Below are 15,093 nucleotides of genomic sequence, written 5' to 3' on the forward strand. Positions count from 1 at the left end.
GGGCAGCGGGTTACCCAGCGAACAGAGCGGACAAGCCCCAAGCCCCCAGGCCAGGTGCCCGTCGATCTCCGGCCATGGGCAGGGCCATTAGCCGTGTGTTACAGACGTGGCCCGGACGCACGCCGTAGAACTGATCCATGAAATTGTTTTTAATTGTTCACTTTATTAACATAACTTCATAAGTAAAGTTTTATGAATGAAACTACATCCATTCATAAAACCAGGTACCCCAAGAACCGGCTAATTGAGTTTCATTTTCAATCCAATTGCTGCTTAAATCACTGAAACTTGCACGGCCTCAACATGGGAACGTCTGCTCCCTGTTTGCCGTTCCTTACACGTGGCCATGGTGTAACCCAAACTCCACTGTACAACGCTCACTTCATTTTCGCTAAACCCTGCTGTAACCTGATGAGTGTAGTTTCGATGCGGGAATGAGGGATGGATGGATGATGGACTCAACCTCCAGCCCCAGCCGGTCCTGATAAAATGAAGTGTAAACACCAAGGGCTGAAGATGCAGACAACAGCCCTGACAAAGCGAGAAGAGTCCACCCTCAAAAGAAAAGAACAGAAGTACAATTGAAGAATCATCAAAGCCAGGTCCCAGGCTGAAAGTCAGGTCTGCAAGTGATGGGTGATCACTCACTCCGGACCCAGAGCAGCCTGACACAGCAAGACCTGTAGACTCTGGATTCAAACTAAAGCCTACAAACAGGATGGGGGAGATGGAAGACTGTCCCGGAGTGTGGGGGAGTGCAGGCCCTGCACCCCTCTTCCTGGGATTCACTGAGACTCTCAGCCAGCCAGTAAAATGGAAGGTTTATTGGACAACAGGAACACAGTCCACAACAGAGCTTGTGGGTACAACCCGGACCCCTCAATCACGTCCTTCTGGGGGAGCAGGGAGCTTAGACCCCAGCCCTGGGGTTCCCTGTGTCCCTCCACCCAGCCCCAAACTGAAACTAAACCCCCCCAGCAGGCCCCCTCCTGCAGCCTCTGTCCACATTCCTGGGCAGAGGTGTCACCTCCACCTCCCCCCCCAGCTCAGGTGACAGGCTCTCAGGTCTCCCATTGAAACTCCCCTGCCACATTCCCAGGTCAACCCTCCCCCCTCCCTGCTGCCTCACGACTTTGGAGGGTAATACCATATGAACTGGAACCATAAACTCACTGAACATTAAATCCCACCCAATGAGGGTCGATCCATCCTCATCCTCGTATCCGCTCATTCTACTCCACACCTGAACATAGCCATTACATCGCTCCCATCGCTCAATGTCTGTACTTTGTCCCGTTAAACTTTCACCACCAATCGGGGAGATGGCAGATTATGTATTCCTTATGCCATCCGCTCCTAAACCGAATTTCGCACCCCTTGATAATCTGTACCTTATTCCCTGATAACCAGAAACTTCTATGCCTAAACTCTGTGCCGTTTTCTTTTTACTTCAACATTATCTTAATAAAATTATTAATTCTGCTGCCAACATGGAAGGGCATCGGTGCATGCCCAACAGAGACCCAGCCCTTCCTTGAGCCCGGCTTTCCTGGCCAGTTCGCCGCCACAAGCCACGAACCTACGCCACGAACTCGAGCTACATTCAGGACTGGTAACTATCTAGCAGCTGCAGAACAGTGTGTGTACATTGTGTGTGTGTATTTACATTGTGTTATTATAATAAATGTGACATCTTGTCTTGTCCCCTGAAACGATCCTGTGCAGTTTTGTCTGTATAACAACGTGGAGACCCAGAGAGCCGGGAATTGAACCCAGCCCCGCCTCTGATCCTGAGGCCCCCCTTCCGAAGCCTCCCCCAAGGCCCGCAGAGCGCAGGCTGCCCCGGCCCCACGTACCTGCTGTTCAGGTGGTCCCGACAGGACTGCACCTCGGACGCGCTGGGGTGGCCGCCCTCCACCAGCTGCTGCACCGTCTCGTTCACGTCCAGGATGCGCCCCATCACGCTGCTCATCTCCTGGTCCAGGCTCTCAAACCTGCCCAAGGCGCACAGGGGCTCGTGGATAGAACAGAATCGTACGGGGCATTCAGAACCCCGGCGTCCTGGCTCCCCACCCTTTCCCCCTCCTCCCAGAGCTGGGAATGGAACCCAGGCGTCCTGGCTCCCAGCCCCCTGCTCTAGCCACTAGGCCCCACTCCTCTCCCAGAGTTGGGATAGAACCCAGGAGCCCTGGTTCCCAGCCCCAGCTCCCCCCCCCGGCTCTAACCACTAGACCCCTCTTCCCCCCATAACTAGAAACGGAACCCAGGCGTCCTGGCCCCCAGCCTTTCCTCCCAGAGCTGGGAATGGAACCCAGGCGTCCTGGCCCCCAGCCTTTCCTCCCAGAGCTGGGAACGGAACCCAGGCGTCCTGGCCCCCAGCCCCCCGGCTCTCGGCCCCAGCAGGGAACAGACCCGCGAGCCAGACCTGTGCTTCACCACTTCCACGTCCTCCAGCTCCTGGGGCGCGTGCATGCCGGAGAGCCATTGCTCCTTCTCGTCCAGCCAGCCCTCGCAGGCGCGGACCTCGCCGAACATGCAGTGCACGGCCAGGGCGTCCTGCAGCCACTGGTGCCGCAGCACGGCCACCTCGGCCACCTCCCCGTAGAGCTGCTCCACCTCCACGACGCGGATCTGCGCGCCCAGCAGCTGGCGGGGCGGGGCGGCCAGGCGGGCCAGCTGGGCGCGCAGGGCCAGGACGGGCGCCCGGTGCCGCTCCAGCTCCTGGGCCGCGGCCGCCTGCTTGCGGAGCAGCGCCCGGCTGGAGCACTCGTCGTGCCCGAAGTCGTCGCTGGAGGCCAGGCGGTAGCTGTCCCGCAGCCAGGCCAGCAGGTCGTCCGTCTCCGCGCTGAACCGGTAGAAGCTCAAGGCCTCCTGCAGCTTCTGCTGGTGCGTCCCCGTCACCTCCTCCAGCCTCTTCCAGCCCTGCTGCACCTCCCGCAGCTTCTCCTCCAGCTGGGCCGTGCCGGGGCGCTGGGTGGCCAGCAGCTGCTCCCCCTTCTCCACGGCCTGGTGCAGCAGGGCCCGGCGCCCACCCAGCTCCCCCAGCATCAGCTTGTGCTGCCCGCTCAGCTGCAGGACGCTGCTCAGGTCCCTGCCGCACGGCTTGGAGGCCAGGATCTGCTCCTTCTCCCGCACCCAGGCCTCCGCCTCCTCCAGCTCCTGGAAGAAGGCCCACAGGTGGCGGGAGGCCTCCAGCTCCGTGCGCCGCTGGGCCGCCTGCTGGCGCAGCTCCTCCAGGCACGTCTGCACGTGGGTCACGCGGTTACGGATGATCTGGGGGTCGCAGGGCTGGTAACCTGGGGCAGGGGAACAGGAGAGACGTTGGGCCCTGCTCTTAGCCGCTGATTGCTGCTGTGGAAGAGCTGCGTCACCAGAGTCCTGGCTCCCGGCCCCCTGCTCTAACCACTCAGTCTGACTGCCCTCCCAGAGCTGGGCTGGAACCCAGGAGTCCTGGCTCCCGGCCCCCTGCTCTAACCACTCAGTCTGACTGCCCTCCCAGAGCTGGGCTGGAACCCAGGAGTCCTGGCTCCCAGCCCCCCCTGCTCTAACCACTCAGTCTGACTGCCCTCCCAGAGCTGGGCTGGAACCCAGGAGTCCTGGCTCCCGGCCCCCTGCTCTAACCACTCAGTCTGACTGCCCTCCCAGAGCTGGGCTGGAACCCAGGAGTCCTGGCTCCCAGCCCCCTGCTCTAACCACTCAGTCTGACTGCCCTCCCAGAGCTGCAATAGAACCCAGGAGTCCTGGCTCCCAGCCCCCTGCTCTAACCACTCAGTCTGACTGCCCTCCCAGAGATGCAATAGAACCCAGGAGTCCTGGCTCCCAGTCCCCCCTGCTCTAACCCTCTAGACCTAACTCCCCTCCCCAGTACAGCCCTCGTCTGTTCTGAAAATTGTCTGCCTGCCCCCAGATCTTGTTCAGGAGCCGGGTGCCCATGGCTTTGCACAGGACTCTCTCCCACGGTGCCTTGGGCACTCAGTCCCCGGGCCTGGCCTGTTGGCTAGAGACCCAGAGAACCCAGGAGTCCTGGCTCCCAGGCCCCCCACCTCCATCTCAGCCCACCTGGGCCTGCACGTTCTCTGCAGAGGGCGCGGGCTAGGAGATGTCCCAGCCGGCTACAGGAGCCACGCTCCGCTCCTGAGCGAGGTCCGGGCACCGGGCACCGCTGGCGAGGGGACCAGTGGCTGGGATAAGCTGCCGTTCGGACCGGCGCAAAGCGCAGCCCCCGCCGCCAGGCGGCCCCACCGCAGGGGTCAGGGGACCCTGCCGCAGCCCGCACTTACCCTCCAGCTCGCAGAACTTCAGGGCGGCCTGGTTGAGAGCCTGCACCCGCTCGCTCTGGGCCGCCACGTCAGCCTCCAGCAGGCCGTGCTTCTGCAGCAGGTCCTCCACCTCCAGCAGGTGCTTCCCCACCTCCCTCGACAGCAGCGGGGCCTGGCGGGACCAAGGGCGGGCGAAGCCGTCACCGCTGGGCGGGCGTCCAGTTGCGAGCGACCCCAGGCGGGGCAGCCTCTCTGTTACGTACAGCACCTGGCACCACGGGGCCCCGAGGCCCTATCGTAACGCCCACAGGAAGTTACTGGCCTGGCACGATTCTCTTCTTCCAGGGGCCTGATGGGGGGACTCTGGCCGGCCAGCAGCCAGGGGTAACTCGGGCTGGCCAGCGGCCCGGGGGTCAGGCCAGTGCTCGGGCTGGTGGCCAGGGGTCAGGCCGGCCAGTGGCCTGGGACTAGCAGCAGGTGGGTCGGGGCTCGGGGTGGCTGGCGTGGCTAGGGCAGGTCATCTGGCGGGGCCGGGGCTCAGGGCAGCTGGGGTGGGCGGGCCAGGGCTCCTCTGGCCACGGGGGGCTTGGGGCTCTGGTGGGCGGGGGCCGAAGCAGCAAGACAAGGGTTCGGGTTGCCAGGCATCCGATCGAAAAGGGATCCTGGAGGCTCCGGTCAGCACCGCTGGTAATAGTCCGGTCAGCGGCTCCGGGGCTAAGGCAGGTTCCCCGCCTGCCCTGGCTCCGGCCGCCAGGTCCCTGCAGCCCCTAGGCCCATGGGCAGCCAGGGAGGCACCACGTGCGGCCCCCGCCCCCAGTGCCGGCTCTGCAGCTCCCATACGCCGGGGGGCTGCAAGGACCTGGCAGCCACTTCCTGGGAGCTGCAGTAAGCACTGCTGGGACCCTGAACTCCCTTCCACACCCCAGCCCGGAGTCCCCTCCTGCACCCAAATTCCCTCCCGGATCCCACTCCCTGCAACCCCCCTCACAACCAACCCCTGACCCAGCCCCGAGCCCCATCCTGCACCCCAAACCCCTCATCCCTGGCCCCACCCCAGAGCCCGCACCCCCAGCCGGAGCCCTCACCCTCCCGCACCCCACAACCTGCCCCAGCCCACTGAAAGTGAGCGAGGGTGGGGGATGGAGCAAGTGGGGGCAGGGCCTCGGAGAAGGGGTGGGGCAGGGGTGTTCGGTTTTGTGCGATTAGAAAGATGGCAACCCTAGCAGGGGAGAGGCTTGGGTGGAAGGGGAGGAGCCGGGGAGCTAGCCTCCCTGAAGTGGGGACTCAAGTGCCACACCCAGAGGCTCCAACCGAGATTGGGGCCCCGGCGCGCCGGGCGCTGTACAGACACAGGCTGGGATCGGGGCCCCGGCGCGCCGGGCGCTGCCCAGACACAGGGTGGGATCGGGGCCCCATCGCGCCGGGCGCTGTACAGACACAGGCTGGGATCGGGGCCCCGGCGCGCCGGGCGCTGCCCAGACACAAGCTGGGATCGGGGCCCCGGCGCGCCGGGCGCTGCCCAGACACAGGCTGGGATCGGGGCCCCGGCGCGCCGGGCGCTGTACAGACACAGGCTGGGATTGGGGCCCGTCGCGCCGGGCGCTGTACAGACACAGGGTGGGATCGGGGCCCCGGCGCGCCGGGCGCTGTACAGACACAGGCTGGGATTGGGGCCCCGGCGCCCCGGGTGCTGCACAAACACAGGGTGGGATCGGGGCCCCGTCGCGCCGGGCGCTGTACAGACACAGGCTGGGATCGGGGCCCCGGCGCGCCGGGCGCTGCCCAGACACAGGGTGGGATCGGGGCCCCGTCGCGCCGGGCACTGTACAGACACAGGCTGGGATCGGGGCCCCATCGCGCCGGGCGCTGCCCAGACACAGGCTGGGATCGGGGCCCCGGCGCGCCGGGAGCTGTACAGACACAGGCTGGGATCGGGGCCCCGGCGCGCCGGGCGCTGCCCAGACACAGGCTGAGATCGGGGCCCCGGCGCGCCGGGCGCTGCCCAGACACAGGCTGGGATTGGGGCCCCGGCGCGCCGGGCGCTGCCCAGACACAGGGTGGGATCGGGGCCCCGGCGCGCCGGGCGCTGTACAGACACAGGCTGGGATCGGGGCCCCAACAGCGCCTGCCCCACGAGCTCGCAGTCTGAGCAGACCGTGGGGGGAAATGGGAGCCCAGCCAGGGTGAGGGACGTGCCCAAGGTCCCAGTTCCCAGCCTGGTGCCCCAGCTGCCAGCCCGCGCTGCAGCTCTGCCCACAGCAGCCTCTCTCCGCCTCTGCGGACTTGGCCCCCCAGTTCACACAGGAGCCTTGGCTCCCCCGGGTCCTGGGCACTGGTTTAACCCGGGCCCAACCCCTCCAGGCCATGAGCAGGCTCCCCGCTTCCCCCCACTCCCTGCCCACCTGCATCTCCTCCATCCAGCCGATCATGGAAACCATGTCCTGGAAGATGGTCTGCAGAGCCAGGCTCTGCTCCAGGCGGGCCCGCCGGGCACCCACCAGCTCGGTCAGCAGCCCCCACTGGCGCAGGATGCTGCCCTTCTGGGCGCTGATGCGCCGCACATCGTAGTAGCCCTCGGCCTCCAGGGCCATCGCCAGCTCCGCCACCACCTGGATGCGCTCCTCATAGGACGAGACGTCCGCCTCAATGGCCTCATGCTTCTTCATGGCCGCCTCCGCCGCCGGCAGGTCGTAGCCAAAGTTGTCCTGGGGGCGGCGGGGGCGTGAGAGAGAACACAGGAGCGGCCAGACCGGCTCAGAGCAAAGGTCCCTCTCGCCCCGTATCCTGTCCTCCGGCAGTGGCCAGTGCCAGGGGCCCCCGAGGGAACGAACAGAACAGGGCAGGGAATCACCGAGTGATCCATCCCGTCGCCCATTCCCAGCTCCTGGCAAACAGAGCCCAGGGACACCATCCCGCCAATCCTGGCTAATAGCCACTGACGGACCTGTCCTCCATGAACTCATCTAGTTCTTTTTTGAACCCTGTTACGGTCTTGGCCTTCACAACATCCCCTGGCGAGGAGTTCCCCAGGTTGACTGTGCGTTGCGGGAAGAAATACTTCCTTTGGTTTGTTTTAAACCTCCTGCCTGTTCATTGCATTGGGTGACCCCTAGCTCTTGTGTTACGAGAAGTAAATAACACGCCCTTATCTACTTTCCCCACACCGGTCATGATTTTACAGACCTCTGTCGTATCCCCCCAAGTCGTCTCTTTTTTAAGCTGAAAAGTCCCCGTCTTATTCATCTCTCCTCATGTGGCAGCTGTTCCAGCCCCCGATCATTGTTGTTGCCCTTTTCTGAACCTTTTCCAATTCCAATCTACCTTTTCTGAGATGGGGCGACCACACCTGCAGGCAGGATTCCAGCTGTGGGCGTCCCATGGATGGATATAGAGCAGGGGGTCTCAAACTTGAATCACCAGGAGGGCCACATGAGGACTCGTACGCTGGTCCGAGGGCCCCCGCCCCCCACTCCACCGCCGCCCCTGCCTGCGGGGTGCAGCAGGGGTCTCAGGGCAGGGAGTTGGGGTGTGGGGTGCAGGAGGGGTTCGGGTTCCGGCCTGGCACCGCTTACCTTGAGCGGCTCGGGGAAGGCAGGGGCACGTGCCGGGGCCAGGGTAGGCTCCCTGCCCCAGCCCCGGCCCCACAGGTACCCACAGGCAAGAGCAGCTCCCGGAGTGCTCAGCTCCCCCTCCCCCGGGGCTGCAGGGGCAGCGCGGAGCCCTCAGCACCAAGGGGTTGGCAAATCTGCGGGCCGGATCCAGAGGCCCGAGGGGCCGCGTGTTTGAGACCCCTGATGTAGAGGCAACGTGATATTTTCTGCCTTATTATCTGCCCCTCTCTTAATGGTTCCCAGCGGTCTGTTCGCTTCTTTGGCTGCCGCTGCCCGTGGAGTGGATGTTTCCAGAGAACCGTCCGCAGTGACTCCAAGATCTCTCTGGAGTGGTAACAGCTAATTCGGACCCCATCATTGCCCAAGTGTAGCTGGGATCATGTTTCCCCTTGTGCACCACTTTGCATTTGTCAACGCCGCGTTTCATCGGCCCTTTTGTGGCCCAGGCCCCCAGTTTTGAGAGTCCCTTTGTAGCTCTTCACAGCCTGCCTGGGACTTCACTATCTTGAGTAGTTTTGTATCATCTGCAAATTTGGCACCTCACGGTTTACCCCTTTTTCCAGATCGTTTATGAACATGTTGAAAGGACTGGTCCTAGTGCGGACCCCTGGGGGACCCTGCTATTTACCTCTCTCCATGCTGAAAACCGACCATTTATTCCTACCCTTTGTTTCCTGTCTTTCAACCAGTCACCGATCCAGGAGAGGACCTTCCCGCTTCTCCCGTGAGGGGCCAGCCGGGGCACGAGGGAGGGACCGGGCCGGTGAGAGCGGGACTAACCACTAGCCCCCACTCCTTTCCCAGAGCCAGGGAGAGAACCCAGGAGTCCTGGCTCCTAGACCCCTGCTCTAATCACTAGGCCCCACACAGGTGCGGCACTGCCCGTGGGGCAGTAAGGTCAGGGCTGCTTTGCGTCCTGTTTGTCTCCGGTGCCATTGGGTTCGCCTGTGGGCCCCGGGGGGCTGGGTGGGCCCTGGCGGGGCTACGGGAACCCGGGGCGGGGACTGCGCGGGACGCTGGGGAGGAGCCGCGTGGGACCTCACCTGCGCCACCAGCCGCTGGTTCTCGCTGAGCCAGGCCTCCCGCATGCCGGCCTTGTGGTCGAAGCGCTGGGCCAGCAGCTCCAGCTTCTCCTGCCGGATGAGCTCTTTGTGCAGCGACACCTCCCGCTCGTGCTCCACCTTCTCCAGCTGGGCCCAGGCCTGGGGGCAGCGCGGGGCGCAGAGGGGTCAGGGCCGGGGGCCAGCGCTCCCTCGGGGGGCCCGGGCTGTCTCTGGAGCCCAGGAAGCCCTCGGCCCCCAGCCCAGGTTCTCAGCGCTCTGGGGGCCTGGACTGGCCCAGGGGCGGCTTATGGGTACCATCCTGCCCAGAGCTTGTGAGGGGCCCCGATCCCACGGGACAGGCCCCGAGTCCCAGTGGATGCAGACAGGGCCTGGTGCAGGGCACCAGTGCGGGAGAGACCACAGGGGGATGGGTCTGTGTGAACCCCCTGACCCCTCTGAATGGCCCCATTCCCCCATAGATCCCCACAGCGCCCCCACACTCCCTCAGCTCCCCCGCACGGCTCCAACCCCACCAGCTCCGTCCCCCGTGGCCCCCCCAGCTTCCCCTCCCCCCCCGCGGCTGCACCTTGTTGATGTCCGAGATGCCGCGGCCCTCGCCGGGCACGTAGAGTTTGCGGCTGAGGCCACGCAGTTTGCTCTGGATGCTGAAGAGCAGGACCTCCAGGTTCCCCTTCTCCTGGAACCTGCCGAGGGAGCCAGGCCAAGCATTATGCCCCCCCCTCGGCTGCCCCCCTCCAGCCATTGCCTCCCCCCGTCTCACCCCAGTCTCAGAGCCCCCCCGCCCAGGGCTTCTCCCATGGATCAAACAACTCCCGAGTGGTTCGGGCTCTTCCCGGGGCCCGATCTGCCCTGGGGGATTCCTGGGGGGGGTCAGGGGCACCTCGTGCCTGGACGCCCCGGGAAACTCTCAGCCCAAGGACGCCTGCAGCCGGCTGGGTATAGAGACCCCACTTCCAAACCTGCGTCTACACTGCGGCTCCAGCCAGGCTAGCTGCACCGGTTAGAATCTGGGGGAGGAACCACCCGGCATTCTGCCCCCGCCTGCGTGGTGCCCCCCGCCCGGCCCCCACCCCATTGCCCCGTGCGTCGCGGGCAGCCGCTCACTTGACCGGCTTCTCCAGGGTGCAGAAGGTGGTGAAGGTCTGGAGCTGGTGCTGCACCCCGGCCAGGGAGTTGGCGAACTTCTGGTTGCTGATGATGGCGACGGTGCGCTCGATCCATGCCAGCAGCTCGGCCGCCAGCCGCTCGTACCGCTCCATGAGCGCCTCGAGCTCCACCGCCTGGTCCAGCACCTGTGGGGCGAGGTCATCGCAGGAGTAAACGGGCCCTGCGCCAGGCACCGGGGCGCCCCGGCTCCTGCCCGCTGCTCCCCGTCTGCTGGAGACGCCGTCGGCTCCCAACCCTTCAGGATGCGCCCTGGTGCAGCCAGGCCAGGCAGGGCGGGTCTGTCACCCTGCAGCAATCCCAGCGCGGAGGCGGCTCTCCCGGCCTAACGGGGCTTTAGACCAGCACATGGAAAGGACTAGCCACGTTTATACTGGTCCAACCGCATCCCGCGGCACCGCTTCAATCGCACCCGCAGAGCCCAAGGGCTGATCTAGTCCAGTCTAGATGGGTTCTCCCATCGCCGGAGCAGCCCGGCCCTGGCACCCCCTCTGCATGCGGGTGGTAACCCCGGGGGGTTCTGGGTGTGTGCAGCGCCTGGCACGGGGGGCCCTGGGCTATGGCGGGGGTCCAACGGCAACACGAATTATAACAAAGCAAATGCATTTCACGGCAGAGACCCTGGCCGCGATCAGGGCCCCGTCGTGCCAGGCGCTGCACAGAGAGAGACTACCCCAACAAGTTCACGGACTAGACAGGCAAGGGCGAGGTATTTCCCAGTGCGGACAGTGCCGTTTCCGTCCCCCTGCTTCCCACGTGCTTGGCCGAAGCTCCCTGTGAAAACCCACCAGGCCCCTCCACCCTCCCTGGAATCTCTCCGTCCTTCGCCCCCCTGCTGCGGTGCCTATGAAACAGGACGACGCGGGCCCAGAGAGGGGACAGTGACTTGGCCGATGTGCAACACAGCGACGCTGCCTGGGTCTGCCGAGAGCCTGTTGCTGGGAGTCCCCTCTCGGATCTGATCCCCCCCGTCTGCCCCGAGCGTGAGTGACGCAGCGACGCTGCCTGGGTCTGCCGAGAGCCTGTTGCTGGGAGTCCCCTCTCGGATCTGATCCCCCCCGTCTGCCCCGAGCGACGCAGCGACGCTGCCTGGGTCTGCCGAGAGCCTGTTGCTGGGAGTCCCCTCTCGGATCTGATCCCCCCCGTCTGCCCCGAGCGTGAGTGACGCAGCGACGCTGCCTGAGTCTGCCGAGAGCCTGTTGCTGGGAGTCCCCTCTCGGATCTGATCCCCCCAGTCTGCCCCGAGCGTGAGTGACGCAGCGACGCTGCCTGGGTCTGCCGAGAGCCTGTTGCTGGGAGTCCCCTCTCGGATCTGATCCCCAAAGTCTGCCACGAGCGTGAGTGACGCAGCGACGCTGCCTGGGTCTGCCGAGAGCCTGTTGCTGGGAGTCCCCTCTCCGATCTGATCCCCCCAGTCTGCCCCGAGCGTGAGTGACGCAGCGACGCTGCCTGGGTCTGCCGAGAGCCTGTTGCTGGGAGTCCCCTCTCGGATCTGATCCCCCCGTCTGCCCCGAGCGTGAGTGACGCAGCGACGCTGCCTGAGTCTGCCGAGAGCCTGTTGCTGGGAGTCCCCTCTCGGATCTGATCCCCCCAGTCTGCCCCGAGCGTGAGTGACGCAGCGACGCTGCCTGAGTCTGCCGAGAGCCTGTTGCTGGGAGTCCCCTCTCGGATCTGATCCCCCCCGTCTGCCCCGAGCGTGAGTGACGCAGCGACGCTGCCTGGGTCTGCCGAGAGCCTGTTGCTGGGAGTCCCCTCTCGGATCTGATCCCCCCCGTCTGCCCCGAGCGACGCAGCGACGCTGCCTGGGTCTGCCGAGAGCCTGTTGCTGGGAGTCCCCTCTCGGATCTGATCCCCCGTCTGCCCCGAGCGTGAGTGACACAGCGACGCTGCCTGGGTCTGCCGAGAGCCTGTTGCTGGGAGTCCCCTCTCCGATCTGATCCCCCCAGTCTGCCCCGAGCGTGAGTGACGCAGCGACGCTGCCTGAGTCTGCCGAGAGCCTGCACCCGTCGCTGGGGGGGGCTGCCCTGAACAGACCCAGTCCTCCGGGGCACAGCCTGTTGGCCATGCTGCCGCTCTGGGAGTGGCCCGCTGTGCGGAGGTATCTGCTGGCCGTCCGAGACTAGGGGTACCCCGCTGGCTTCCCCTAGCCCCACACTGCTCCCCTGGCAGTTCAGACAGCCCGGGTGCGGTGTGGTGCCCTCCCCCCCAGCTTCTCTCCGTAGCCTGGCGGTCCTTCGCCGTGGCAGCCCTGTGCAGGGGCAGCTCCGCCCCGGGGCTGATGAAGATGCTGCCAAGGAACGGCTCAGATGGGCGTAAAAGAGCAGCTGGCAGGGCCCAGCTGGCAGCAGTGATCTCGTCAGCAAGGCGGCGGGGGCCGGGGGGGGAAGCAGCTGGCGCCTTCCCTGGGTGCCGCCCCGAGAGCGCCCCCTGCTGCCCACCAAGAACCAACGGCAAAGGCTGCTGCCTCAGGAGCTGTGCCCGCCTGGCTCCACCCCGGCCTCGCTGGGCCAGACAACACCCTGCCTGCCAGCCCCTTCCGGGGTCAGCTCGGACCCCCCGGAATACCCTCGCCAGGTCATAAATTAAACCACCAGCAGGGGGCTCCAGACACAATTCAACCCAGCCCCACCATGCCACGTGCGGGGGAGGGGGCTCTCTGACTCGGCAGCACTTCACACTCGCCTTGCACTAGTGTGATTGGCCGCACGAGGGGAGCTGGGCCCATTACGGGCACTGGCAGCTCCCAGGTAGGCTCAGGGTCAAGCCCAAGTAACTCAGCGAAAGGGAGCGCGGGGGCAGATGGAGGAACAGGAAATGTAAACCCCACGTCTACAGGCTCCAGGGGTCACGGACTGCATCAGAGCTCAGCTGCCAGAAGTCGGTCCAATAAAAAAATACAACCTCACCCACCTTGTGTCTAAAGAACCAGCAGGTTTCCAGCTCACACTCAGGAAGAAAAGCTCAAAACGTGACCCGAGTGTGAGCAACGCAGCGACGCTGCCAGAGTCTGCTGAGAGCCTGAGCCCATCGCTCTGAGGACTGCAAACTGCCCCCTACATCTCAGCCCCACTGCTCCGGGACACAGTGGGGCCCCGATCTTGGGTCTGCGCAGCACCCGGCACAAGAGCGGGTCCCATTCTCAGCTGGGCTCTTTACAGTCCGCCATGATACGACGCTGCAGTGCGCCAGGAGCCGCACACAGCCATACCCCCGTTCCAAACCGAGGGCGTTATTGCAGATTAGGGACTGGCCCTTGTTTAACATCCCATGAGGAATCGCGGTCGCCCTGCAAACAGGTCAGCGCCCTCTGCGGTCCCCCAGCAGGACCCAGAGGTAACCGTCGAGACCAGAGCCCACCGGCAGCGTCCCCCAGGCACCCACCTTCCCAATCCTCTTCCCCTCCACTGCGAGGGCCTTCATTTTGGAGAAGTAGTGGTAGAAAGAGACCACGTAGGTGATGATGGACTTCTCGTCCGGGTTCTCCATGTTCACATCTGCCGGGGGGGAGAACCGAACCGCTCAGCAGAGACGTCAGATCTGCCGGCCGAGCGCCCGAGATCAGCGCAAGTGACTTAGCTGGTGCCTGTTCCTGCAGCTCTGAGCACCTCGCCACCTGGACTGATTTTACCCCCCAGCCCCCGGGGCGGCCAGGCCAGGCTAGTCTCCCTGGGTCATAGGCGGGGAACCGAGGCTCCCGGAGGCCACGTTGTTATTATTAGGTGTACTACGGGCGTGCCCAGATGCCCCAGCCATGCAGCCAGCCCCCACCGCGCTAGGCGCTGTACAAACACAGCCCCTTCCCCAGAGAGCCCCCAGTCCGGGTGTAAGACAAGTGACAACAGGCCGACGGGGGAGCACAGGGCACGACACAGCGATACCAGCGAGCGTGGTGAGCGGGGCTCTCAGCCAACCAGCACCGGCTGCTGTGGGGCTCACCGGGTGACCAGACCCAGGGCGGAGGGGAAGGGGCTTGGCCACGGTCACTCAGCCGGTCAGGGGTCTCCGACCCCCAGCTGCTGTTCCACCCCAGAGGTGGCTGCACCGCGTGGTGTGACCCTGCTCCGTCCGAGACAGGGAGTTACCTTCCGGGTCCAGCAGCTTGGTCAGGCCCAGCTGCTGCTCGGCCACGTTGAAGGCCTGCTGCAGGTTGTAAGTAGCGTTGGATTTGGTGAGTTTGCTGAAGTCGACGATCTCCGGCCTGGGAATTCAACACAACACCTGATGGACCTTCGGTGGGACGTGTGGGGCAACGGGATGGGCCCCTGGCGTAGAGCCATTTATCCTGACTCCCACCCCCCCTCTAACCACCAGACCCCACTCCCCTCTCAGAGCCAGGGAGAGAACCCAGGAGTCCAGGCTCCCAGCCCCCCTGCTCTAACCACCCGACCCCACTCCCCTCCCATAGCTGGCGATAGAACCCAGGAGTCCTGGCTCCCAGCCCCCCTGCTCTAACCACCCGCCCCCACTCCCCTCCCAGAGTTGGGGATAGAACCCAGGAGTCCTGGCTCCCAGCCCCTCTGTTCTAACCACTAGACCCCACTCCCCTCCCCGAGCCGGGAACTCTCCATTCTGTTGCCCTGATGTATTCCAGAAAATCAGACCCCAGCTGGGAAGCTGCCAGGGAATCAGAAACAACCCAAAAGACTTTGGAATCCGGACCCCAGGGAGGGGGGGAGCACCCAGCCCCCCACCGCCTGCCAGGAGGCAGCCGCCCGCACACCTGTGCCGGTGGATCAGGGCGTTGAAGGCCAGCCCGTCCCTCCAGCTGGTGGTGAAGTTCTGGATATTCACTTCCGGGTACCTGGAGGAGAGTCCGAAAGGAGGGGTAGGGAAAGAGTCAGTACAACCGTGCGCAGAATGACCACCCGCCCGCCCGGCCCACCACGGCTCTGCTCGGGGCATCAGACTCGCAGCAACCTCGGGACAGCCTGGGCCGATCAGAGCCACCCTCCATCTAGCCCAGATGCCAGGGAGGATACAGCCCGGGATCCCAGC

The 15,093-nt window shown here is 64.8% G+C and overlaps 1 protein-coding gene across 2 annotated transcripts in view; it reads right to left on the bottom strand.

Annotated features, from left to right (window-relative positions):
• SPTBN4 (spectrin beta, non-erythrocytic 4) overlaps nt 1-15,093 on the bottom strand; it is a 74,039-nt gene that overhangs the window by 43,062 nt on the left and 15,884 nt on the right. For both annotated transcript variants that reach the window (XM_048832867.2, XM_075122488.1), the window contains exons 6-15: nt 14,819-14,899; nt 14,181-14,296; nt 13,480-13,592; nt 10,039-10,226; nt 9,500-9,617; nt 8,914-9,072; nt 6,662-6,964; nt 4,281-4,431; nt 2,426-3,296; nt 1,857-1,994 (exon numbers count right to left, since the gene is read on the bottom strand). In XM_048832867.2, the coding sequence (XP_048688824.2) occupies nt 1,857-1,994; nt 2,426-3,296; nt 4,281-4,431; nt 6,662-6,964; nt 8,914-9,072; nt 9,500-9,617; nt 10,039-10,226; nt 13,480-13,592; nt 14,181-14,296; nt 14,819-14,899 (2,238 nt within the window). The remainder of the gene's footprint in view (nt 1-1,856; nt 1,995-2,425; nt 3,297-4,280; nt 4,432-6,661; nt 6,965-8,913; nt 9,073-9,499; nt 9,618-10,038; nt 10,227-13,479; nt 13,593-14,180; nt 14,297-14,818; nt 14,900-15,093) is intronic.

The sequence above is a fragment of the Caretta caretta genome, chromosome 23, assembly GCF_965140235.1.
Source record: "Caretta caretta isolate rCarCar2 chromosome 23, rCarCar1.hap1, whole genome shotgun sequence".
Taxonomy (NCBI): Eukaryota; Metazoa; Chordata; order Testudines; family Cheloniidae; genus Caretta; species Caretta caretta.